This window comes from Dreissena polymorpha, chromosome 9, assembly GCF_020536995.1.
Source record: "Dreissena polymorpha isolate Duluth1 chromosome 9, UMN_Dpol_1.0, whole genome shotgun sequence".
Taxonomy (NCBI): domain Eukaryota; kingdom Metazoa; phylum Mollusca; class Bivalvia; order Myida; family Dreissenidae; genus Dreissena; species Dreissena polymorpha.
Window position 1 is genome coordinate 100,465,558 of NC_068363.1, and position 27,295 is coordinate 100,492,852.

The 27,295-nt window shown below is 33.4% G+C and overlaps 2 protein-coding genes and 3 non-coding genes across 5 annotated transcripts; 4 read left to right on the forward strand and 1 right to left on the reverse strand.

Annotated features, from left to right (window-relative positions):
* Positions 1-1,728: 1,728 nt before the first annotated feature.
* LOC127845065 (uncharacterized) lies at positions 1,729-6,862 on the forward strand. Its single transcript, XM_052375728.1, has 3 exons — positions 1,729-2,787; positions 3,792-3,846; positions 5,938-6,862. The coding sequence occupies exons 1-3, from the start codon at positions 1,730-1,732 to the stop codon at positions 6,091-6,093; spliced, it is 1,269 nt and encodes a 422-aa protein (XP_052231688.1). The 5' UTR covers position 1,729; the 3' UTR covers positions 6,094-6,862.
* Positions 6,863-14,385: 7,523 nt separating this feature from the next.
* On the forward strand, positions 14,386-14,457 carry Trnat-ugu (transfer RNA threonine (anticodon UGU)). Its single transcript has one exon. It is a non-coding gene; the product is annotated as a tRNA-Thr (tRNA).
* Positions 14,458-15,423: 966 nt separating this feature from the next.
* On the forward strand, positions 15,424-15,495 carry Trnat-ugu (transfer RNA threonine (anticodon UGU)). Its single transcript has one exon. It is a non-coding gene; the product is annotated as a tRNA-Thr (tRNA).
* A 2,469-nt stretch (positions 15,496-17,964) lies between these two features.
* On the forward strand, positions 17,965-18,036 carry Trnat-ugu (transfer RNA threonine (anticodon UGU)). Its single transcript has one exon. It is a non-coding gene; the product is annotated as a tRNA-Thr (tRNA).
* Positions 18,037-23,767: 5,731 nt separating this feature from the next.
* On the reverse strand, positions 23,768-27,290 carry LOC127845057 (uncharacterized). The gene is made up of 4 exons (XM_052375698.1): positions 26,698-27,290; positions 25,953-26,416; positions 24,332-24,823; positions 23,768-24,169 (listed from the first exon to the last, which is right to left on the reverse strand). Exons 1-4 carry the CDS (start codon positions 26,997-26,999, stop codon positions 23,814-23,816), a joined length of 1,614 nt encoding a protein of 537 aa, XP_052231658.1. The 5' UTR covers positions 27,000-27,290; the 3' UTR covers positions 23,768-23,813.
* Between the last annotated feature and the right edge of the window lie 5 nt (positions 27,291-27,295).

The window sequence follows — 27,295 nt, forward strand, 5'->3', positions numbered from 1 at the left end:
CCCTAACCCTACCCCTTACCCTAACCCTCTAACCCCCCATGCGCATAACAATGCTCGGTATCGGTGTCCGCTTCACGTCTGAATATGATGCAAGAAATGAGCCTTGTTCTGAGAAACCTGGGCTTAATGCATGTGCGTAAAGTGTCGTCCCAGATTAGCCTGTGCAGTCCGCACAGGCTAATCAAGGACGACACTTTCCGCTTTAATGGTATTTTTAGTTTCAAGAAGGTCCCTCCTTACCGAAAAATCAAGTTTATGCGGAAAGTGTCATCACTGATTAGCCTGTGCGGACTGCACAGGCTAATGTGGGACGACACTTTACGCACATGCATTATGCCCAGTTTTCTCCGAACACGACTCATTAATGATAACAGCGTATAGTATGTTATTCATGTGATCAATTTCAATCTTTTTGAGATGGGGCCATTAATAAAATTTACTATTAATTTTTCAAAGATATTTTATAATTCATTTTTTATACGATATAAAGCTACTTTTATGTTATGCAAATATTTCTGTAAGTTTGATCGTTAACTGCTAAAACCACTATTTAGGATACTTTTTGGTTGCCTGAAAGTATATCTAAATGAAGATAGTGAAGACTTAAATTCCAGCATTTTAGAAATATGCATGACTTATTATCAAAACGAACGTTCAAAGCCCGTTTTTCAACAGAATGTTGTTGATTCTTAAACACATAAAACACAATTAAAAGCATTAACATTAAAAATGAGAAACGCAAAATGAGTCAAGGTTGGACAGGACATTTGTGAAGGTAATTTAATGGAGTTCTTCACAATGCATATCTTTAACAAATACGTTTTAAATTGTTCATATGATATTCTTGAGTTATGTTGTTGTTCGTCTTTGTTGTGGAATTATTTTTCATGGTTGTCAATATTTGTGTACGGACTTGATAAAACATAAACGTATCATTTAAGGATTTTCGTAAAAGAAAGAAAAGTTTTTACATATTTGGTCTATAGTTCAATTATATTTTCACATAAAATAAAATACGATTGTAGACAAGCTGCTTTAAGATAATTTCATATTAAGGGTAATATATTGTCGAACATGTGGTTGTTAAACGAACCGAATTATACCAAACATATTTGTGCAGTAAGCCTAAGATGTTTACAAAATACAATTGTGCATTAAACTGTTAAGCATAATTCTAAGCGTGTATTTATAAGCGGAGGAAACATTTTTATTTTTCGTCAGATCTTTTTCGTGGAAAAATTTGTGAACATAAAGTGTTTTACACAATGATTCGTATTATACAATTCCATAGCTTTTTTACGGTGATAATTATTTATGGAGCGATTTTTATGTTAGGTAAGAACCGTTGCATAACCATTTTACCTTTTCATTGAATACAAACAGGTGTCACCCTGACAAATGAAAGTATTACGTTTTATTTAACTTAGTGTTTCTTTTGTTCCTACCTTGTAAACATTATGTTTAGGGTTCGTGTGATATTGAGCAATACGTATATTTTCCATTATGTGTCATATGTCGATAGCGATGTTTTGTAAAAGTGTAACGTAAGATAAACTCGTTTCAATTCATTTCGTTTAATTATCATGACCTAAATATATAACTATTGCAATTTCCAGCCGATAGTACAACAACAGTGACCGATAGTACCTCAACAAGTACAGATAGTATCACAATAACATACAGTATCACAACAATGACGAATGGTACCACAATCGACAGTACCCAAACAATGACAGATAGTACCACAACCGATACTAGTACCCAAACAATAACAGATAGTATCACAATAACATACAGTATCACAACCGATACTAGTACCCAAACAATGACAGATAGTATCACAACTGATACTAGTACGCAAACAATGACAGATAGTATCACAACTGATACTAGTACCCAAACAATGACAGATAGTATCACAACTGATACTAGTACCCAAACAATGACAGATAGTATCACAACTGATACTAGTACGCAAACAATGACAGATAGTATCACAACTGATACTAGTACCCAAACAATGACAGATAGTATCACAACTGATACTAGTACGCAAACAATGACAGATAGTATCACAACTGATACTAGTACCCAAACAATGACAGATAGTATCACAACTGATACTAGTACCCAAACAATGACAGATAGTATCACAACTGATACTAGTACGCAAACAATGACAGATAGTATCACAACTGATACTAGTACCCAAACAATGACAGATAGTATCACAACTGATACTAGTACCCAAACAATGACAGATAGTATCACAACTGATACGAGTACGCAAACAATGACAGATAGTATCACAACTGATACTAGTACCCAAACAATGACAGATAGTATCACAACTAATACTAGTACCCAAACAATGACAGATAGTATCACAACTGATACTAGTACCCAAACAATGACAGATAGTATCACAACTGATACTAGTACCCAAACAATGACAGATAGGATCACAACTGATAGTACCACAACTGATAGTACCACGACAATGACAGATAGTACCACATTAATGACAGAAAATACCACATCAATGACAGATAGTGCCACAACAATGACAGATGGTACCACACCAATGACAGAAAGAACCTCAACAATGACAGATAGTACCAAAACAATGACAGATAGTACCACGACTATTATTCCAACAACGACCACTATGACCCCAGCAAACACGGAGAATAAATCGACGTCAGAATATAAGTACATTGGTGTTGGTGTGGCAGTAACGCTGGGAGCAATAGCCATCGTTGCAGTAGCTGTTTTTGTATGCAAACGGTATGTACATTTTAATGTTTTTATGTCCCCGGATCGAATGATCGGGGGTATATTGTGTTTGGCCTGTCTGTCATTGTATGTGTCTGTGTGTGTGTGTGTGTCCCAAAACTTTAACCAAAACTTTAACCTTAATTGGTCATAACTTTTGCAATATCGATGATATCAACTTGATATTTGGTATGCATGTGTATCTCATGGAGCTGCACATTTTGAGTGGTGAAGGGTCAAGGTCATCCTTCAAGGTCAAGGTCAAAGTAAATCAAAAATCAAAAACTTAAACCAAAACTTTAACCTTGGTCATAACTTTTGCAATATTGATGATAGCATCTTGATATTTGGTATGCACGTGTATCTCATGGAGCTGCACATTTTGAGTGGTGAAAGATCAAGGTCATCCTTCAAGGTCAAACAAAAATCAAAGCGGCGCATTAGGGGGCATTGTGTTTCTGACAAACACATTTCTTGATTTATGCATTTTTGATTATCAAATTTATAATCCACTTTGTTGCTACATGGTCCAGTTTACCACATGCGAACATGCAATCATACTGTGAATGCGTTCACGATGATATGGTTTTATATAAAAAAAATATCAGTTCAATCGATTGCTTTAAAGCATTTATATAAAGATATGACCATGTGTTACATGTATATTTTATTCGTTGTAAATGTTTAGCTCGGCTGTTTTCGGTGAAAACCCGAGGTATTGTCATAGCCAGCTCGTAGTGTCGTCTGCCGTCCGACGATCGCCGTCCGCGTCGTGCAAAAACCTTGACATTTTGCTCTAAAATCAAAGTGCTCCCACCTACAACTTTGAAACTTCATATGTAGATGCCCCTTGATGAGTTCTACACGCCACACTTATTTCTGGGTCACTAGGTCAAAGGTCAAGGTCAATGTGACCTCTAAAAAAATCAAAAAAATCTGACAAGCTTTCATTTATTCAAAACTGCACCCGCAGCCGAGCGTTCGCACCCGTTATGCAGTGCTCTTGTTTAATTTAGGTTTAAACGATCTGCGAGACCGATGACGGGAAATATAAACGAATATTCCACACATGTAAGTTCGGTTTGTTTGTTGATCAACGTTTGTAAATAATGCTCGAATACTGAGTTTGCTTAATTGGTATACTACGGGTGTATCTATTTAAATATTTATATTCGATGCATTTTTAAGAACGAGTTCAAAGATTGACAAAATAACAAAATACAAATTTTTGTCACAGATTCGATTTTTAGCATAGGTGCTTGCACCTATGCTTAAGGTATATACCACATTTTGAAAATCCACATCGGTCGGTTAACCTTTCTGAAGCCTTACCTGATCAAAAATCAGACGAAATATCTATTTAATTTAGCATATGGTAATTCTTACAATTTTTTGGGGGGAAACGTTTTTCTAACGTTTTCTTCCAAGAATATTACTGACACCGTTTTTAGTGAATTTTTCTAAGACCGTTTTATGTCAAAAAATCTTCTTATAACCTAGAACAAATTTCGTTCGTAAAACAATTCTGTTCTTGTTGATAGTGACCTCACACCTAATTTAGATCTATATGGGATCCCAATTTCTATTTCCTTCGTTTACTGTTCTGTGAGAGGTCAAATGTTTACATAACTGAATTAATAAGGCCCTGGTTAAAGTATATGGAACATTTCATCGGTTAATTATAAATAGAAATTAAAACATATTCTCAGCAGGAAGTGGGGCATAAAGCACTTTTATTCTTTGAAAATGTGTAAAAAATGGCGGAGTACGATGAATGTTTTCTGATTTATGACATGGATTCTGACGTGCCTTTCTATGGATTTGATGAAGTAGAGTTTAAAAGTAAGAGATGTGTTAATTGAAGTTAAAATGTTTTACTTTGAGCCAGAAAATTACGTTACGAGTAGAGTTAACGGTTTAAATGTGGCATCGGATTTAATGGATTCGCGTGAATTCTGGACGAGTGCTGTGTCTGTAAAATATTATATGGAAAGCTGTAAATGTATCAAGTCGGAAAAGAAAACGGATGGTTGCATAATGGTATGCGTGAAATAATGTAATTCTACGTATTTATTTTCATAGTTATGTCATTTTGTAACCATTCACATTCGTCACTATTTGGAATTCCCGTTTCTAAAAATAGAGCATTTTGTTAACAAGGGGGGCGACTCGTGATGTCAGCAATCGTTAAGGCTACAATATACTAAATAATCGAGTCATGAAGGGCTGTACTTTCTAAACAAATCATCATATTTTCCTCGAAGGCATGTTGTACACTTTGTTCTGGTTTTATCGTTTGGAGATATTGATAGGGGAAGCATAGGTGTTCACTACTTAATCCCTGAAATAGGATAAAGTTGGAGATTAAAGTAAAAAATGGCACTGCAAAAGGTTACAATCCACTAGAAAACGGCCGAAAAAGGCGCAAAAACAGTCGATTTTGATTTGAGTCGAATTTGTTTTTGGTTTGAACATGACAAATCTTTTTTATTGCTTAAATCGATTCAGCTAAGAATGCCCGTCAAGAAAAGGTATGGTTATGGGGGTCTCTTTGTGCAAAATGTTGTATTTATTTTCGCTCAAAGTTGTCGCTTTTACATCGAAACATATAAGGAAACTATTTAGAATATTTTGACCTTAACATTTACTTCAGCAGCATCTTCCCTGTATCTTGCAACTATGCTTTCAGCGCCATCGGCGCTCTCGTTTACACTAGTTAGCGAGGTAACACTTTTGACGTAGACACTTGAGATGGTAAAATTATAAAACGAGTCGTGCTCTGTGAAAATTGGGCAAAGGCCATGTACGTAAAGTGCCGTCCTAGATTAGCCTGTGCAGTCCACACAGGCTAATCAGGGACGACACTTTCCACTTTAAAAGTATTTTTCGTTTGAAGGAAGACCCTTTGTACCGAAAATCTAGTTTAAGCGGAAAGTGTCGTCCCTGATTAGCCTGTGCGGACTGCACAGGCTAATCTGGGACGACACTTTACGCACATGCATTATGCCCAGTTTTCTCAGAACAAAACACACTTATATTTGGAGTGTTTCTGCTGTTTTCATCTGTATCGCTTACATTCAGTATAAAATAAATGACGAAATACGATGTTTACTAATTACTATGCATGTTTAGTCACTGAATATTTGAAATCTTAACTTTCAGGACAATGAACACACATACACTTCTTTACAAGATATGTACAAATCACCCAATGATAATCGTCCGAGTACAGGGACCCTTTATCAAAACGCTGAAGTAACTGATGGACGTATGCAACAGAACCCTACATATGAAGGAATTTATGATAACATCGGTTAACATGCATTTTTAAGAAAGGATTATGTGATATGTTTTCAACAACAAGAATTACATAAAATATTAGATGAAACAATCTGAAACGATGCATTTACTGATAAACATTAGTCGCAGAGACCACTACTTGGCACAGTATAAACTATATACATGTACACATTTGAGTAGTTTGACTTATGTATATATTGGTGAAAAACTGTGTATGGTGGTTGTTGATTCACTTAAGAAATTGCGTCAAACTTCAATAAAAAAGACTTAAGTAAAATGTATTTGGTAAAGTGTTTTCTGGGCCTTTGTAAAACACTGACTGAAAACTGATTGTTAACATCGTTATCCAGAAGGCGGTGTTGTGTAATGAAAAACCACCATTGGCCGTTAGAAGGCGGCATTTACATCTTTAATATTTTTAAAAGTGATATGATGCGTGGTATGTATTGTTAAGCCAATTGGTCATTGGGCTTAACCCTTTCCCTCTCAGAAGCAGAGTGAACATGGTTATGTGCAAACAGCATAAAACCAGAACAGCCTGCGAGTAACTGGCGGTCTGTTCAGGTGTTATGCTGTTTGCTGCTCATCAATATCTAAGGAGTATCTAAGGGTTGGAATTGAATATTTTAAGAAAGGTCTTTAATTATCTCCCAATAAGGTTTCCGGAGTTTAATTGTTATTAATTGTATTAATTGTGAAACATTTTGTATTACTCTTTGCTATGGTTTTTACTTTCAAATGTTCTACATCACAGTGAATTGTGCATTTTTTATAAATGTATAGGATTGTTTTTGCATCATTAAAATTTAAATATAATTAACATTATATTATGTTATTAATTGCATTAATCTTGAAACATTTTTATGTCTCTATGCTATAGATTTTACTTTCAAATGTTCTACATGCACAGTGGATTATGCATTATATATAAATGTATAGGATTGTAATTGCATTATGAAATATAACTAACATGTTATATTGTTATTAATTGTTTTACTCTTGAAACATGTTTTACTACCCCATGCTATGGTTTGATCTTTCAAGTGTTTCTATATCCACCGTGAATTATGCATTATTTATAAATATATAGGATTGCAATTGCATCATTAAATATAATGTTATTTTTTTCTTCCAAAACTATAACAAGCGTTATATTTATTCAAAGTGTCTTTTTCAGTATTTCCCCCATATGTCACATTTTAAAATGTTCATATTGTTTTATTAGTATTTAATGGTGGCGTTCAGAAATTTGTGCTGGAGAAGTAGGTAAAAAAAAAAAAGAAAACTGGTCAACTGTGACAGACAACTAGGAAGTGAAATATAGTCAATATTGTGATATTTATCATAAGCGCGTGGTTGTTAAACATTATTATAAATATTCACTTTAAAGGGACCTTTTCATAGATTTTGGCAAGTATTTAAGTTTGTCATAAAATGCTTTATATTGATAAATGTATACATTCGATCTTAAAAGCTCCAGTTAAAAACAAGCATACAATAAACGAAAGAAAAAAAAGTAACCCTCAACTGGGTTCGAACCACTGACCTCTGGGGTTTAAGTATTTCGCTTAGACCACTCGGCCATCCGTGTGAATACAATGAGTGGTGTATTTTATACTTTCTACGAGCAAGTCTCGTAGTATCACAAAATATAACAACAGAAATCTGCAAACTATTCAATCGTTTCGCGTTGCAACGCTTGATAATTTTAAGGTTTTTAAATCGTCAAAAGATGCATGTTATGGCTATTTTAAAGCTTGTGAAATTTTCGGTATTACTGTTTCCTCAAAAATATCATAACTACAACGACAATTGGCGAATCTGAAACATTTTTTTTTATTTTGTCCATTTACCAAAACGTGAAAAGGTCCCTTTATTTTTTAATACAATTGAATACAGATTTTTATCTGATTAAGAAACAAGCCAAAAGACCTATATGTTACAGTATAATGAGCAATCTCCACGCAGTGTTGTCGTTCCTTGTTCTCACATACAATCTGCCATCACAAGAAAATCCTACCACATTTGGAAGAATTTTATTTGATATGTTTAAGTATTATTTATGAAAAGAAGTATCAGTTTCGTTTACAAAAATAGTTTATAAGTTTAGGTTCATGATAAAAAAAAAATAACCTTAATAAATAACGCAAATATTAGAACAGATAGATTCTTTATTTCCTCCATTCACAGAGAGCATAACACATTTACAACAAGTATTTACATCATAAATATATACAATAGATAATTATATATTTATATTAATACATGTACATGCATACAAACAATAATAGAGAGACGATTTTACAATAAGCACACGAAAACACTAACAAACTAGTCTCAGCACTAGGATTGCTAAATGAGAATTCAGGCGATTGTCATCTGTAGTTGCTAGCGTCATTTCAAACACATTAGGATTTGATCTAATGGTGCCTTTCGTGTTAATTTTTATAAAACTCTTAAACCCCTTTTGGTAAATGACAGCATCCCAAAGCGATTCACGTTACAGTTCCCTTTTCGAACAAAAACACACCGAGTGTAGTAGTTTTTTGTCCGTTTGTATCCCACACAATGAGCACACTGTTGGGTATGATCTAGAGAGGAATCCTCCCAGTTGTGCCATCAGGGAGGCTACTAAGGGCGATAGCTTAGGTAAAAGGTTGTATAATGAGCGGAAACCAAAAAAAGCACAATAATAATGTGACTTTGAATAAGAAATGTCGTTCGATATTTGCAAACGTAATATCCAAAACATCGGCAAGGAAAGGAACTGCATGAAGTAAATCCTAAACCTATCCAGTCGTTACACATCCTCTTAGTCTGGACTTCACACCTCTAGGTGTAGTCATTACACCTCTCAAGATATTGATTACATTAGTAAGGTGTGATCACACCTTCCAATAGATAACTTATGATTGGATTTGTCAAGATGACACTGATGCGATTAATGGTTGCTCAAATTATTAAATTGAGCCGCCATCATCTAAAAGTGTGCCATTTACATTACAAGTCCAATCAATGAATATAACTATATAAGTGATTAATTTGTAGGTGTGATCACACCCACTCATTTGTTACTTTATTTGCTGCTGTTATAGATACAATTAATTTAAGTAAAATATTATGGTAAAGTATACTGTATTCATTGATTCAAATGAAATACTCCATTGACACAGAACTTTAAAATGTTTGTATCCCCAATCATGCTAAGATATTAAATCAATGATAATAGCTAGTTTGATTGAGAAAAAATATAGAAGTTCTTAAAAGTTATCCTTTAATGGGGAATTTATATCAATCTTATAAATAAAACTACTGTACAAATCTTAATTTATAATAACAAATACAAAAATAAAATATTTTATATTTTATATTGAATGAAGAATTTTACAGAAATATTTGCAAAATGTAACATTTCAAATTATCATTAAATGAACTTGCAGCAAAGAAAGTCAGCACTATAATGACACTGATCCATTTTTTGGTGGGCCAATTTATAGTCTTTTACAGGAAGTGTCAAATACTTGTGAAATTCTTTTGAGATTCTTGTGAAATTCTTTGAGACTGGAATGCAGCAAGAATGTGACAGACCATCTTTGTTTATCCAATAAATGCCAATTAGTCAGTGACACATACCAGATATCTTTAAAAGAATTATAATTTGATAAATAATTAAAATCACACAGTTTCTTACCAATCAATCTATTTTTCTATAGTTATATAAGAACAAAGAGTATATTTCTTAATCATTAATTAATGAGTGATATTTAACAAGTTTTATAAAGAAGTCATCAATAAATATTTGATTTATCAAATGATTCCAAAACAGATAACAAAACACTCAAAAAAACTATTTGATTGAATTTCTGACTTCAAATATCAGCTATGTAAACTAAATTAATGTCTTTCAAAAATAATACAGATCTTGACTTAAGTTATCAGTAAAATAGCATAATGATTGTTATATTTCTAGCCAATTTAGACTGTACCCGAGTTTTATTTCCACCATAAATGTGATGTTGTAAAAATCGCTACGGAATACGAAACAAAACTCTCTTGGAACAAAACCTGCCTCAACATGCTTTTAGAGCATTAGTCTCGATAATATAGAGGTCATTATACAAAATATTGTCATAAATATAAAAATAATAAATTTGAAAAAAAAGCCAACAACGACCACTTTAGCGTAAGAACTGCCAGGTAGAATGTGACAGACCATCTTTGTTTATCCAATAAATGCCAATTAGTCAGTGACACATACCAGATATCTTTAAAAGAATTATAATTTGATAAATAATTAAAATCACACAGTTTCTTACCAATCAATCTATTTTTCTATAGTTATATAAGAACAAAGAGTATATTTCTTAATCATTAATTAATGAGTGATATTTAACAAGTTTTATAAAGAAGTCATCAATAAATATTTGATTTATCAAATGATTCCAAAACAGATAACAAAACACTCAAAAAAACTATTTGATTGAATTTCTGACTTCAAATATCAGCTATGTAAACTAAATTAATGTCTTTCAAAAATAATACAGATCTTGACTTAAGTTATCAGTAAAATAGCATAATGATTGTTATATTTCTAGCCAATTTAGACTGTACCCGAGTTTTATTTCCACCATAAATGTGATGTTGTAAAAATCGCTACGGAATACGAAACAAAACTCTCTTGGAACAAAACCTGCCTCAACATGCTTTTAGAGCATTAGTCTCGATAATATAGAGGTCATTATACAAAATATTGTCATAAATATAAAAATAATAAATTTGAAAAAAAAGCCAACAACGACCACTTTAGCGTAAGAACTGCCAGGTACCTTTAAGTATATTTTCCGTAACCGGGGTACATTTAAGTATACTTAAGAGTACCCTGGGTACATTTAAGTAGTATCCGAGCCGACTTGACCTATCGAGCTATATTATTTAATGATGAAATACTAACACTCTTATCAAAACATTTTATTTAGTATTCAAGAATATGTGGAAAAAAAAATGAATAACATGAATAGATTCTAGTCTATAAATAACTAATAATAATAATTATAATACATATTAAGGATAATTATGAATTCTAGTTATATTAAATAATAATAATAATAATAATAATAATAATAATAATAATAATAATAATAATAATAATAATAATAATAATAATAATAATAATAATAAAACACACATTTTAATATTTAAAAATATTGTGGTGTTTACAAATAAATATACCAAATTATTACGAACATCGTTTTACACACAGGTATTGGGCGCGTTGCAAAGTCACTTTAACACAATCAATATTTCATAAAACGTTGCAAAGTCACTTTAACACTATCAATATTTCATAAAACAACTTTTTTCATCAAATTTTTATTTGAAAACAATAAATAAAAAATGATGAAAAAAGTTGTTTTATGACATATTGATAGTGTTAAAGTGACTTGGCAACACGCCCAATATATGTGGTTTAATACATGACTTATCATCATAGGTCTCTTCAGCCAGTACTTTAATTGACATTGCTATTTTATGTTTCATTAATACGCATGTGTGTGTGTGTTCATTTCTCTCCCCGAAACTCAACACATATTAGTGTTGACATCACAGGTGGTTAGCGTGTGGCTATGATATTAATTAGTGAAAACATCATTTTGAATGATAAATAATCATATTATAACGAAAAATTAACTTTTCTGGAAAAAAAAATTTCACTATCAAATATATATATAACAAGGTATGCAACTCAAAATCACCCCAAAACGGGCACAGGTGGTTAGCGTGTGGCTATGATATTAAATAGTGAAAACATCATTTTGAATGATAAATAATCATATTATAACGAAAAATTAACTTTTCTGAAAAAAAAATATTTCACTATCAAATATATATATAACAAGGTATGCAACTCAAAATCAGCCCAAAACGGGGTGCGTCGCTTTGAACAGCCATATCTTCATAAATTTTGCAGCGATTTTCACGATCTCGGTCTTATTCAACGCAGAAATGAATTTCCTTTCTGGAAATGTATATGTCTTGCAATATTTTTACAAATGCTGGGTCAACTTTTAAGAAATAACACGATACACAACACGCATGACCCAGTTGACAGTGATCATGCTGTCTTTAAGACTGAAATCTTCACGGAGTAAAGGGCAACTTCCCTACAAAGTTCATGTAGTTCGATACCATAATTCAATAAAACGTATGAAAAAACATTATTACCGTTCTTGTCGTTACATTCTGCATCAAGACTAACTGTCCAGCGCCGTTTGAAACCTTTGTTTACATACATTTCAACTAACTGACATTTTAAACATACGAGTGATTTCATTGGTCCAATGCGGAGGTGTGTCTTTACAACTGGAGATTTCATTCATAAAGAATACATGATCACTGTCAACTGGGTCATGCGTGTTGTGTATCGTGTTATTTCTTAAAAGTTGACCCAGCATTTGTAAAAATATTGCAAGACATATACATTTCCAGAAAGGAAATTCATTTCTGCGTTGAATAAGACCGAGATCGTGAAAATCGCTGCACAATTGATGAAGATATGGCTGTTCAAAGCGATGCACCCCGTTTTGGGGTGATTTTGAGTTGCATACCTTGTTATATATATATTTGATAGTGAAATTTTTTTTTCCAGAAAAGTTAATTTTTCGTTATAATATGATTATTTATCATTCAAAATGATGTTTTCACTAATTAATATCATAGCCACACGCTAACCACCTGTGAAAACGGGGTGCATCGCTTTGAACAGCCATATCTTCATCAATTGTGCAGCGATTTTCACGATCTCGGTCTTATTCAACGCAGAAATGAATTTCCTTTCTGGAAATGTATATGTCTTGCAATATTTTTACAAATGCTGGGTCAACTTTTAAGAAATAACACGATACACAACACGCATGACCCAGTTGACAGTGATCATGTATTCTTTATGAATGAAATCTCCAGTTGTAAAGACACACCTCCGCATTGGACCAATGAAATCACTCGTATGTTTAAAATGTCAGTTAGTTGAAATGTATGTAAACAAAGGTTTCAAACGGCGCTGGACAGTTAGTCTTGATGCAGAATGTAACGACAAGAACGGTAATAATGTTTTTTCATACGTTTTATTGAATTATGGTATCGAACTACATGAACTTTGTAGGGAAGTTGCCCTTTACTCCGTGAAGATTTCAGTCTTAAAGACAGCATGATCACTGTCAACTGGGTCATGCGTGTTGTGTATCGTGTTATTTCTTAAAAGTTGACCCAGCATTTGTAAAAATATTGCAAGACATATACATTTCCAGAAAGGAAATTCATTTCTGCGTTGAATAAGACCGAGATCGTGAAAATCGCTGCAAAATTTATGAAGATATGGCTGTTCAAAGCGACGCACCCCGTTTTGGGCTGATTTTGAGTTGCATACCTTGTTATATATATATTTGATAGTGAAATATTTTTTTTTCAGAAAAGTTAATTTTTCGTTATAATATGATTATTTATCATTCAAAATGATGTTTTAACTATTTAATATCATAGCCACACGCTAACCACCTGTGGTTGACATCGCGAATTGTAATGAATCAAGTTTCACTTACGGTTTGGGTAGTTTTGTTAACAACGGAAGTATTTTTCAATAGTGGACAATAACGTCACAAAATAATGTTATAAAACTAAATCTTTTGAATAACAGGTCAAAATGCATAACAAGTGAACGTTAACAGTGCTCTATATCAAAATTTCGGCAGAAAATTTGCCGCAAGTTCAACCTGCGTTGTGAACAGAGTCATAACAATAGGCATATCATCATTTTACTTGGGATCAGCAGACGATTTATTGCATAAATCAGCCTATCTTACGGAGGATTCCGGAGATAGTCGATGCATCACGAGACCTTCTTTACGGAAGTTTCGGAGATATTCGGTGTAGCACGATTGCAATCGTAACACTTCGTCCATCTCCGGATTCTCCGTAAAAGTATTGCTTCCTTATGCAATAAAAAGCCGGTTGGATCCAGAGTGGCACGATTGGTAACGTACGCGTAAATATAAAGAAAGACAACTTGCGAAGGATAAGTACGCTATTGAACAATAAGTTATCTCCCTTCATATTGAGGTACACAGTGATTTCCCATTTTGTACGATCGATAAAGTACATCGTTTAGTTCTAATATAAAAAATATAATCAATAACCGATGTACAAAATTATCACAATTATGAATCTTTTAAATTATATAATTAAATGCCTTATTGGGAAAACATTTCATTCTATAGTATATTTTAAAATGGTATTTTACAACTATGTTGTGAGCAAGCCTCCATAGCTCAGTGGCAGAGCACTAGTCTTGTAAACTAGGGGTCGTGAGTTCGATCCTCACTGGGGGCTGGGTAATCTTTTTAATTTTTTCAGTAAATTATTACATTTAAAACAAAACTGTACATACAAAAGTGGGACTGCACGATTTTATAGGTGTCAAATTGTAATATATTGATAAATTGATAAAAAATATGTTGCAATAACACAAAAAAGGCAAGAAAAATTATAGATTGAAGACGAATTTCATAAAATGCAGCAAAGACAAATTTGCGCCCAGAGCCGATTATGACGAAGATATTTCGTACATATTTTTATACAATAACCGAAGCATTCGTCTTTTTATTAGGGTCGGAGTTAGTGTTCGTGTGTTTTATGAATAGATATAGGTGCAGAATATTTAAATGATTCGTAAAACTAAATTTAGATTCACATCGTACATGCATGATATATGCTGGCGAATTCGATTGTACAGACATTTTCTATTTCAAAATGAAATATCTGGCTTATTTCGCATTTTTCGACACATGTTCTTCTTAACTTTTGTTATCCCCACGCTCAGAATTAGAGCGGGGGGATTATGTGGTTATCTCCGCTGTCGGTCCGTCCGTCCGTCCTGGCCACTATCTCTTCCTACACCATTAGCGCTAGAACCTTGAAACTTAAACACATGGTTGCTATGAGCATATGTGCGACAGTGCACTATTCGGAATTTTGATCTGACCCTGGGTCAAAAGCTGCGTCGTGGGGATACGCGTCGGCCGCGGCCGCACCATTTATAGTTTTAATTTATATTGAAATATATGTATAATAAGTGTTAAACACATTTTACATACATTCATAAGTATTTGACAAAATCGTGCAGTCCCGCTTTAAGCAAGTTATCAAGTTAAAATGTGACCATTTCACTTTAAATTAAACATGAAAGTATTCTATTAATCTGACATTTCGTATGCGTATAATGATTACGATAACGTATATTACCTTTAGTAAAGAATGAATTGACATATGGTTATTTGTCGTATTGGAAAAACAGTCGCCTCCATAGCTCAGTGGCAGAGCACTAGTCTTGTAAACTAGGGGTCGTGAGTTCGATCCTCACTGGGGGCTTGCCGTTCTTTTTTTTCCCGTTTATTATTACATTTTTTACATTTAAAAACTAAACTGTGTACGTATAATATTGGGACTGCACGATTTTTATATGTGTTAAATTGTAATATATTAATAACAAAAAATATCTTTAAAAAAGATATACGGCGTAAATAGTTAAATGAATGAGATCAAGTATAGCGAATGTCTTTTTCTGTGCAGTTCTTAGCTGCATTACACGCAGTACGGGATGTTACGGGGAGTTTTCGCGGCTTATTTTACATTATAACATATTGCTGGTCATAAACCTATAGATACAAAACAGAAAACCAAAAGAAGAATGGAAGTGAAATTTAAACATATGAGTCAACCGGCCACACGAGAAGTATCCGTATTTATAGGCGCGTTCTTCGAACAAACCTGTTTTAGTGGTTTGTCGGGCATTGCTATTTGATTCGATTATTAACAGTATCAATTATCATCGTGCTAATGCTTAAAGTGATATTATGGGCATTTTGCACTGTTGAATTGAGCTGAAACGAATTAACAGGTCAAAATAGTTAGTTAAAATGTGGTTACTGATTAATTATCTGCAACTCACCTTGCTACCAGTTGTTTATAAAAATATATTTTATATTCGATATTCTTACGTGACCCACCCAGTCCTGTAAGCTGAAATGATCCGTAAAACAATTTCGTGTCTTTGTGTCGTATGAACAAATCTGCACTAAAACTAAATTTAGGTTCAACTCGTAAACGCATGATCAGTTGTCAAACGAAAGTACGGTTGATATTCAAATGCATTATTTTTCTATTTCTGGTATATTGTTTTAGTATGTTGATGCTGCATTAATTAATATAAGTGTATATGAAGTAGAAACATAAAAAATAATCAACGGTTGCGATAGACACCTATAAACTGTAACATGCTCATAATATCACTTTAGTACATTAGGCAATATGGACGAATAATTATTGTTAAATTTATCAACAATAATATTTATCATTGTATTGTTGAAAACACATTAAGAATCTATTATTTACATACCATAATTATATTGCTGAATATCTTCATTTAACATATTTCTGGTCTAAAGAAAATTCCAGGTCACCTAGTTCACGGATAGCGTCTTTATTATATAACGATTATTTTACTGGCCGCCAACTCCGGTGATGACCTGTATATAAACTCTGAATGTCCGCGAATTGACCCGATATACCTCGCGGGTTGAAATGCAATGCTTTAAAGTGAGGCATCGCTTCCATTGCTCTTTATACTTTTACATGTTAACATGTTGACAGGAATAAGGAAGTAAGTACTAAATATGAGAACATAGCCTTTAAAGTATAAACGCTCTTGCGCTGGTAATACTCTGAAAATAAAAGGTGTACGCACAAACTGTATTGATGTCGAGAATTGAGTGTAAAACTGTTCTATCTATTGAGCCTTTTCATTCGAGATAAAATTGTTTCATACAGTAAAACAGTGTTACAAAGACGCGGATATGTTTCCAATGTTCTGGTGGTATACTCAAATCAGCCAATGGAATAAATGAAGTGTATTCATTCGTACCTAGCCGCGGGAAATTTTATTGGAATTTTATTGGACACTTACAAAGGTCAGGCTAAGGTGAAAAGCTGGCTTATGCAGCTTACGCCGAAAAATATGTTACAATAACACACAATAGGTAAGAAAAATTATAGATTGAAGACGAATTTCATAAAATGCAGCAAAGAAAAATTTGCACCCAGAGCCGATTAAGACGAAGATATTTCGTACATTTTTTTCTACAAAAACCGAAGCATTCGTCTTTTTATTAGGATCGGAGTTAGTGTTCGTGTGTTGTATGAATAGATATAGTTGCAGAATATTTAAATGATTCGTAAATCTAAATTTAGATTCACATCGTACATGCATGATATATGCTGGCGAATTCGAGTGCACAGACATTTTCTATTTCAGAATAAAATATCAAGCTTATTTCGCATTTTTGACACATGTTCTTCTTAACTTTTGTTATCCCCACGCTCAGAAAATAGAGCGGGGGATTATGTGGTTATCGCTGCCGTCGGTCCGTTCGTTCGTCCGTCCGTCCTGGCCACTATCTCTTCCTACACTATTTGCGCTAGAACCTTGAAACTTAAACAAATGGTAGCTATGAGCACATGTGCGACAGTGCACTATTATGAATTTTGATCTGACCCTGGGTCAAAAGCTGCGGCGTGGGGATACGCGTCGGCCGCGACCGCACCATTTCTAGTTTTAATTTATATTGAAACATTTTACATACATTCATAAATATTTGACAAAATCGTGCAGTCCCACTTTAAGCAAGTTAGCAAGTTTAAATGTGGCCATTTCACTTTAAATTTAAGATGAAAGTATTCTATTAATCGCACATTTCGTTCGCGTATATGATAAAGATAACTTATTACCTTTAGTAAAGAGTGAATTAAAGGTACGATTATTTTGCTGCCCGTATTGCATACGCCTCCATAGCTCAGTGGCAGAGCACTAGTCTTGTAAACTAGGGGTCGTGAGTTCGATCCTCACTGGGGGCTGTTATTATTTTTCTACTAATCAAGGACGACACTTTCCGCTTTTATGGTATTATTTGTTTCGAGTAAGTCCCTCTTTACCGAAAATCACGTTTAGGCTGACTGCACAGGCTAAACTGGGACGACACTTTACGCACATGCATTAAGCCCAGTTTTTCTCAGAACAAGGCTCATATATACTTTTTTATATACAGAAACATTGGGATTGACATAACAAATTGTATATCAAATTTTCTCTTTCGTACAAGCAGTGACCTATACAAACAACGTCCCTGGTACAAGTAACAATTTACCACAGGAGCACTTCAACCCATTTATGCCTAGTGGACTCTCCCATCGTTATAAATTGGATCAATTTATTTCCAAAATTAGGGATGTCTAGTATATTTATTTCTATATGTAGAATATTTCTTACAGAAATTCCTATAAGCAAACAGCACAGACCCAGATGGGACGCCGCATCATATGGCGTCTCATCTGGGTCTACGCTATTGGCCAAGGCCTTTTTTAGACGCTAGAACCAAGACACCATGAAAATCTTTGGCAATACAATTTAATATTATCTATTATAAAAGAAATGTCTGCAAAGTCTAGTATTTTAATGGCATTCTCTACTAAACTTTTATTGTCGAAATTTAATATGAAATCTATCTTTTAAAATTAAATTCAGACCTAACTTTTTTTACTCAAAATAATATTGATTTCTTGTTATGAATGGCGAATATTATTTTCATACCAAGTTGATACATTAAAATTCCCGCTTGGCCCTTTTCCATGTTTGTAACTTGCAAAGTAAATGTCATCTTCACTATCGAATATTTAGACTCTATATGCAGACCTTTCTCATGGCGGGTTATGATATAAATCTACTACCCCGAAGGGAAACCTGATTAAGTGTGAAATAATAGGATAATATTACCGCAAGGGATATGTAATCGAATTGGAAACAAGTTATCAGAACTGTATCGAGCTACACATTTTGTTAACGTTGTATTTGTCGCCTATTTTTTTACGCTCACGACTAAATTTACAGAGCATGTTTTGCAAATCAGTTTGTGCTAAGAAGATTTAGCTACGCTAAGAACCGTAATGACTATGCTAGGAACGATTACCGCTGCCTGTCTGCACTGCAGACGACGAATGCTTGGAGCGTCTGCATCTACTACTGCAGTGAGTGTATTTACCAGCTTGTAAGACGACATTGGCCAGTCTAGTGTTTATCATTGAAATCTGTACATATTGGCTGCTTTCAGGGAAATAGAGAATATTATGTGAGTTTTGGATAAAGATGAAGTTTATCATGCGAGGTTTAGAACCGATGTAGCGCGAGGCTTGCCGAGCGCTAACATGGTTCGAGCCGAGCATGATAAACTTGATCTTTATCCAAAACTCACATAATATTCTATTTATCCTATTATTTCATCCCTGTTTTCCATTAAAAATTATCAAATATCGCAATTTTTTACGATTTTGTTACCCGTAGTTGACAAAAACAGATTCTGCAATTTTTGGAAAAACTCATATCTGATCTAAAAATAGCGATAGTATAAAGCTCAAGTTTATACGATCGTTGTTATACTTTCGATTTTCATCTGGTTATAGGATAAAACGGGGCTTGATGCATGTCAAATAAGATTAGCCTGTGCACACTGATTAGCATGTGCAATGCGCACAAGCTAATCAAGGACGCCAACAGCGAACAGCTTCAGTGCCTTCATCGCTTTGATTAAAACATCCGATACCTGGGTACTTGTATATGAACATGAAGTCCACACAACCAAATCAATCATTTTACATGTATAACAAATACATTGAGATTCTTGTCAATTATATTCCCTTACATGGCGAATATAGTTTCAATTAGATTTTGGCATGACAACGCATTTTTACATAAACGTCCCCCCCGATTAATTGAAGAAACTTGTGTTATCAATAATGTATTGTCAACAAATCATTACTAGTCGAAACAGTGTAGAAATACGAACACTATATCGTTTTGAGACATTGAGGCAGTTGAATTTGTATCTGTTTGGAAACAAAGAAATCAGTTAAAATATACCAAAACCAATTTTCAAAATCAGCACAATTTGAAAAAAGATAGATTAGAAACTATGGGAATGTAATGCAGCGCAATGAATTTAATTTCATATATTTTCAGAAAATTTAATTTGATGGTTTTATCGGGTAAACTATACTATCAACTCTTTTAATTTGCATATCAAATTTGTATTTTTGATAACTGGCAAAAAATGACATTCAAATATTTAATATTTTTCTATCCATCTCAACTACCGAAAATATATTTGATGTGTTCACATTTAAGTAGTAAGATTATGAATTATGTATTATTGACTGCATTCCTATGCTAAATTAAATCTAATCTATTTTAGACAACGAGAACTCTGCATTTGTATTATCAAACATGATACTTGTGTTAATTTAGAAAGCATGAGCTACTGCTAAGTTTCCCTGGATATCTTGATGCAACGTACTGATTTAATTTTTGTTACGCAGTCCCTTTTAATGGGAACGCAATTTCAAACGTCGCTAAAATAACACTATTAGCTGTGAGCTTGCCTTAATATGTAATAATAATAATAACAAGATAAGTATTGATGCAAGGCATCAAAGGGCGTCGGGAATTTCATTTTAAAAGGCACTCAATGAAGTTACATGGAACGATCGTTTTTCTACTGTAAATATAAATATATTGGCCGATTATTTTTAACCAAATAGAAAAAGATACTGGTATAACCATTATCTATGATTTTGTGTTATAACCCCCCAAATAACCATTGTTTATGATGTTGTGTTATAACCCCCAAATAAGCATTATCTATGATTTTGTGTTGTAACCCCCAAATATTTCATTGTTCATTTTATTAGCATTGGTTTCCTTTTTTTTACTGGCATCCGTGTGCAGTTTTCATTAATGGAACAGAACTGTGTAGGTTTATAAAAATCTGCTTCATCTTGTAAGCGTAATTTTATATTTTTCTCAACTTCAATGGGAAATTATTCTGAACTTTTTCTTACGTTGCTCATTTACGATAGGGGTTGAGTATTCATTGATATGAATACACTGTAAAAGTTTGAATTAAAAAAAAAATGAAAACTGTAAATTGCATAAAGAAGCTGCATTTCACAATACTTTAAAATTCAGTAAAATATCAAAATAGATTTATTGCTCCGATATTCATCATTTTCAATAGGGTTCCAGTGATACTGATATAAAAACACTTAACAATTATGAAAAGATTCAGACGAAAGTTGTGAAATATTTTAAACAAGTGGAAATTGTTTATTTTGTCAAATTTAATATAAAAAAATCTGGACTTATTGTCCCTATGTTTTTCATTTTAAATGACGTACGTTTTTAAATGAGGTAAAAATGCTCATTGATATGAAGACACATTAAGTTTGGAAAGAATCTGATGAAAAATGTTGACATAAATCACCTAACCAAGCAGTTTTTCACTTTTATTTTTAAATTCAAAGAAACATAATTCTGGACTTATGGTCCAATATTGCTCATATAGAGTTTGGGTTGGGTTCTCATTGATAAAAAACCTGTGCAAGTTTGGGAACAATCGGATGAAAATTTTGGACTTCGTACAAGGATTTCAAAATTCCTCAAATTCTAAAGAAGATAACTATGGACGTAATGGTCGGATAATGCTAAAGGGCCTATACCACCTTGATAGTAATACTTGTCGCGCTTCGCGCTATAAATATGGTTCTTAAAAAAAAACTCCGAGGAGTGCTTGACTCTAGGGAAACGGGTTGCTGGGACACAGCTCCTCCTTGATAAGCGGCTGCTTTCTTTATCACAACTCATTGTTACAATCAATAATACGTGTCGCGCTTCGCGCTCTATATGTGGTAGGGATAGTACTTAGAGCCTATGATAGACAACCATAAAAATACATGGATAATAGATGTGTTGTTTGCATTTATTTGTTAATATAAAAAAACGTGTATTTTTTATAAGATATTTAAGTGATGTAAGAAATTTTAATTAACGTTGTCACCACGTTGCATCCATTAATTTTAATAAAAATGTCCAATTGTAGTAAAATGGATTTTAAAATGTCTACATAAAATAAAGCTTTATTATATTAATTAACCTGACTGAAAAAATTGTCAGCCGCCGAACTTTTCCGTTCGTGCCGGAACCCGGGATTTGACCGGGGGCCTTTACATGACTGTTGCGTAAACAACTTCAGTCTAACGCTCTCCCAACTGAGCTATTTCGGCTGACATTTACTTATGTACTGCTATTTGGTGAATTTGTGTATAGCGATCGTTATTATATGTCTATTAATAAACTAATACATTGAACGTTTTCGTACCACTACGCCTTCCAATAAACTTGCTTGCGCGATAGGTCGTCAAATATCGTACTACATTGATTATCCACTAAATAATCAAATTAGAAAAACCACAAAATAAATATTTTTGATTATGTTTTGTTTTTATACAAAACATCATTTGTTTTTATACAAAACCAGAAAGTTTCGCGTATTTGCCCAGTCCCTGTGATCTTTCCCCTGTGATCAGTTGTGGATCAGTTATTTATTAAAACAATTAGCTTTGCATCATTGGCAATAAATGTTGTAATAAATGTAATAGGCACAAATGCAGTACTTATTTACACTAATTTACACAAAAAATCACCACTATGCAAGATATTCTTAAAACAAAAATATATACATTGATCCATAAAATTACTTCTCATCCCATAAGCGAAAATAAAATGCATTACATACTAGTCGCCGCTCTTCAGAGCGACGCCAATAATATCTTTATGTTATTTTCGCATGAAATGTTACAAACAAACAATTGTTTGCAACATAATAGGTGCCTTTTGAGGAAAACGAATTCAAATACATTTTACATTAGAAAAAGTGTCAATAAAATAATATGATTGCGTATGCAAAAAATGAGAACACAAAAATTATTTACAACTTTTTCCTGTTTCTTCCTCTCAAAACGTGTGAAAATAAACCAATTATTAAATGCATTAATACTTCACATTAAAGGGCATTTTCACATATTTTGGCATGTATTTGAGGTTTTTTATTAAATGCTTTATATTGATAAATGTAAACATTTGATCTAAAAAGCTAAGTAGAAAACAAGAATAAAATTATTAAAAAAAGGGACCCTCAACCGGGCTCGAACCGCTGACCCCTGGGGTAAACGTCTATCGCCTAGACCACTCGACCATCCGTGCTAATACAATGAATGGAGTATTTTATACTCTATATTGGAGAGTTCTGTTGTTGTCGTTATATTTTGTAATACTACGAGGATTGCTTATATAAAGTATAAAATACACCAGTCATTGAATTAGCACGCATGGCCGAGTGGTCTAAGCGATAGAGTTTTTCTCCAGAGGTCAGTGGTTCGAGTCCAGTTGTCGGTTACTTTTTTATTTCTTTAATTTTATTATAGTTTTTTCCGGAGCGTTTTAGATACAGTGTTTGCATTTATCAAAATAAAGCATTTAATGACCAACTTCAATACTAGTACATGCCAAAATCCGTGAAAAGGCCCCTTTAAATTATGTTGTGGATTAAAGCATCGCATTATGCTTATTTGTATGCATAATAGAATCCATCGTATTTAGCAGAAGTGCTTGAGCCCTTGTAGTATGTTTAACCGGTTTTGGAAAATTGAAAGCACAATTTGAATTGTTAAATGAAGAACTAATTTTCAGAGTTAAATATGCTTGACGCGTGTTTTTAGTGTATTTTTTCTAATACCATGATGCAATATTACATGACAGATACTCTAAATACATATATTTTATTTCCTTCACGTTGACCGACGATCAGTCTCTTTGAGCTTTTCGCGAAGCATATGGTACGTGGATTGATCAAGCTGGAAGTTTTCTGAAAAAGAGTTGTAATTTTATTACCGTCCACCAAGATTAAAGCATGCGACACAGAGTCACATAGCAATAGCTGCCCGAGAGAAGTCAAATCTATTCCGCTTGGGCCAATAATGTTATGATGTGTAATTGATGATGCCTCATGATCATCGATGTTTAAAATGAGAATCTTATTTTGTCCCCATCCAGTAACAAATAGCTGTGTTCCGTCTGCGTTAACTTTCACTTTGCACACAGTACCTGAAAACACAATAATATATAACTAATGACAAGCCACAAAAAATCAAGCATAAAACATAAAACACAATACAACGAGAATACAATTTATAATCATCAAAGTAAGAACTACTCTAGAAAACAGAGTCTGTCCTAATTTATTTTGTGTAAAATTCCATAATTTACCCGTGTGCAATTTGTTTTCATAGACAATTTTAGTAAGGTCTCCTGCGGTTGTGTATTTGTACAAAGCCGTTCCAGATGCCACATACAAATATCCGCCTCGGTGGTCTATCCCAGTACATTGATGCCTCACTTGTAGTTTTCTACGAGACGTGACAGCCCCTGGCTGCACGTGCACCGTTTGTATCATGTCATGCATTGCCACAGCCACAATGTTGTCATCGATATGGCATATATCCCAAGGCAGTGCCTCTAGACTATACTGCTGAATTGGCTTGTAAGCATTATCCAAGAGCGTTAGTCTACTTTTCCATTGATCAGCTAGAAGCAACTCTCCGCTTGGTAATTCAATTATTCCGGTGATAATACATTTTTCTTTGTCTGGTATGTCTAATTCTAGCAAGCGTTGATCCGATAATGTAATGCTTAAATTCGCCTTTATTGATTCACCAAGATCTTGAATCTCACAAAGATACTTCTCTATGGCTGTGTTAGCTACAAAAGCAAAAGGCAGATTTTAACAATATACTGCCAATACAAACATATGTTACAGACTTTCCCACTTTATCACTATTGTTGTCCAAGTGGCAACTACACCAAAGGTTACTTATTTGATTTTTAATATCTTGAACATAGGTTTAAGTTGTCTTTTATCACCTTATATACATTAATTACGTCCACTAAAACAATTGTTATGATTAATACTTACCTATGTGCTCTTTATTATTGTGCAAATCTTATATTATTATGGTTTAACAATAGAATGAATGATTCATCGCATGTTTTGCTCACACATATAACATCTGTATACATACTTATGGGCTGATGACCTTTTTACTCGTAAAATAACTACATTGAATAAAATTTTGCAGACATTGATTTACAAAAATTTAAGAGTACACTTAATTATTGCGACGTTCAATCGCATATCAATCTGCTCTTTCATATGAATTTAAAGAAAAACCGAGTGGCTCATGTACATAAAAGATGTAAATGTTGTACAAACAAAATGCCAAACACATTTAAGATTTATGTTCTAATAACGTTGCCTTTTTAAACATGAATTTGCTCTTTATGAACAAAACATATACATTTAAACAAGAAACAAATGAACATGATTGCCTTAATACACATTCAGGGGCTTAAAGGGACAGTCAACCAGATTGACGAAAAAAGAAAAGTTCTAAAATACCGTATTGTTTTACAATTATTAGCTTATATTGATTAAAATGTCACGACTGGTATATAACATTACTTGGAAAATGTTGTTAAGTTTTCATATTTTCAGTATATTCGGTAATACAATTTTACTGAGTATGTCTACCAGGTAACTACCAGTTAACTATAAACAACGCAAGTAGATTGATCATTATATTTATAAAATATACACAATTATATACACTGTATACACTATACAATATACGCGTGTGCAATTTGCATTCCTGGGTTTACCAAGTAACGATGATGATAAATCTACTTGCGTTATTTATAGTTAACTGGTAGTTACCTGGTAGAAATTCTCAGTATAAATTTCATTACCGAATATACTGATCATATGCGGTATTTTAGAACTTTTCTATTTTCGTCAATTTCGTTGACTGTCCCTTTAAATTATTGTACGTACGTTGAAACACAACTATTTTGGAAGCTTCCTTGTTATTCATTTTGACGCTTGCTGTTTCGATTATCTGACGACATTTTTTTAGGGGAGCAAAAACAGAGGTTCCGAACACCTGCGTTTTTGCAAGTTCCTTAAGCAAGCTTTGAAACAGACGCTGAATCTCCGATATCCTGTTAGTTTGCTTTGTGTGTTCATCTTTGATTTCGCTGAGAATTGTGGCAGTAGTTAACTTCGTAATATTTTCCAAATGATCTAGTTGTGCATTCAATATTTTCCTGAAAGCACTTATTTGTTGAACAGCCTCATGTCCGCTTTGAGTTATTGTTTTCAAATCATTTGCTTGTGATATTTGAGTAAAAGTAAGCTCATTTAAAAGGGATTTAATCTGTTTCGATAATTTATGAAATTCGACCGCTGTATCATTGTCAGTTGCGATCTCCGTGATATCTCTTACATCTAAGCACTGCCTGAAGTATAGAAATGTTAAAAAGACTTTTAATATACATCTATCTTAACCTATCAACGAAGGAATTGTGAACTTAATAATATAATCACTAACACTATGTGTTTGATAACATTTAAATTCCTGAATGCTGTTGAAGACGAACAAAACACATCAGTAAGTATAACCACTTTTTTGGTGATTTTGAAATCAAGTATTAGAGCCAAATAGCCTACGATTCAAATGTGGGTCACACGATTGTAACTCGCTTGCATATACAATGTATATGTATATTATTTCACATACCTGTGTGTACTGATAACACATTTATGACAGCACAACTCGTTGTGGTCTTTGCAAAATGCCAGAACCTCTTCGGATTTATGTGTCTCACATCGCTGTAAAATACCACGTAATCCCCAGTCCTCTTTCATTGATTCGTCCAAAACGCTGTGTTGCTCGAAAAGATCATCATGTTTAAGATGGCACTTCCGGCAGAAGAATTTAAAACAATCTTGACAGAACAATTTTGATTCCACGTAGATTTGTTTTTCTTTACATGGAGCACATTCATATGCTAGTTTGTGTTCACACCCAGCAGTATCCATACTCGATAAGTTATAAATTTCATAAAGCAGTAACTTATTTAATGGACACCTATCGATCGTTCGTCTGCTTTAACAACTTAAATATTAATAACCTGCCACAAGTTTATCCAGCTCCTTTATCTCACATGTGTTTATGCACTGCGTTGTGTAATGATTATACCATTCTACATACTAGTAATAGTCTTAAATACTGAGTAGATACTGACTTTTAAAATAATGATTTCTCCAATATACGTTCACGTTCGTTAATTATTGGTTATAGTTTAAATTACACAACTACAATCTTTGTTTAGTCA

Excerpts from the sequence above, each read along its gene's own strand:
- LOC127845065 (XM_052375728.1), top strand. The coding sequence starts at position 1,730 with ATGACAGATAGTACCACAACCGATACTAGTACCCAAACAATAACAGAT. Across the intron at positions 2,788-3,791 it reads GCTGTTTTTGTATGCAAACG|GTTTAAACGATCTGCGAGAC; the intron begins GTATGTACATTT and ends TGTTTAATTTAG. Across the intron at positions 3,847-5,937 it reads TAAACGAATATTCCACACAT|GACAATGAACACACATACAC; the intron begins GTAAGTTCGGTT and ends CTTAACTTTCAG.
- LOC127845057 (XM_052375698.1), bottom strand. The coding sequence starts at position 26,999 with ATGGATACTGCTGGGTGTGAACACAAACTAGCATATGAATGTGCTCCA. Across the intron at positions 24,824-25,952 it reads CAAAATAGTTGTGTTTCAAC|CTAACACAGCCATAGAGAAG; the intron begins GTACGTACAATA and ends TTGCTTTTGTAG. Across the intron at positions 24,170-24,331 it reads TGAAAACAAATTGCACACGG|GTACTGTGTGCAAAGTGAAA; the intron begins GTAAATTATGGA and ends TTGTGTTTTCAG.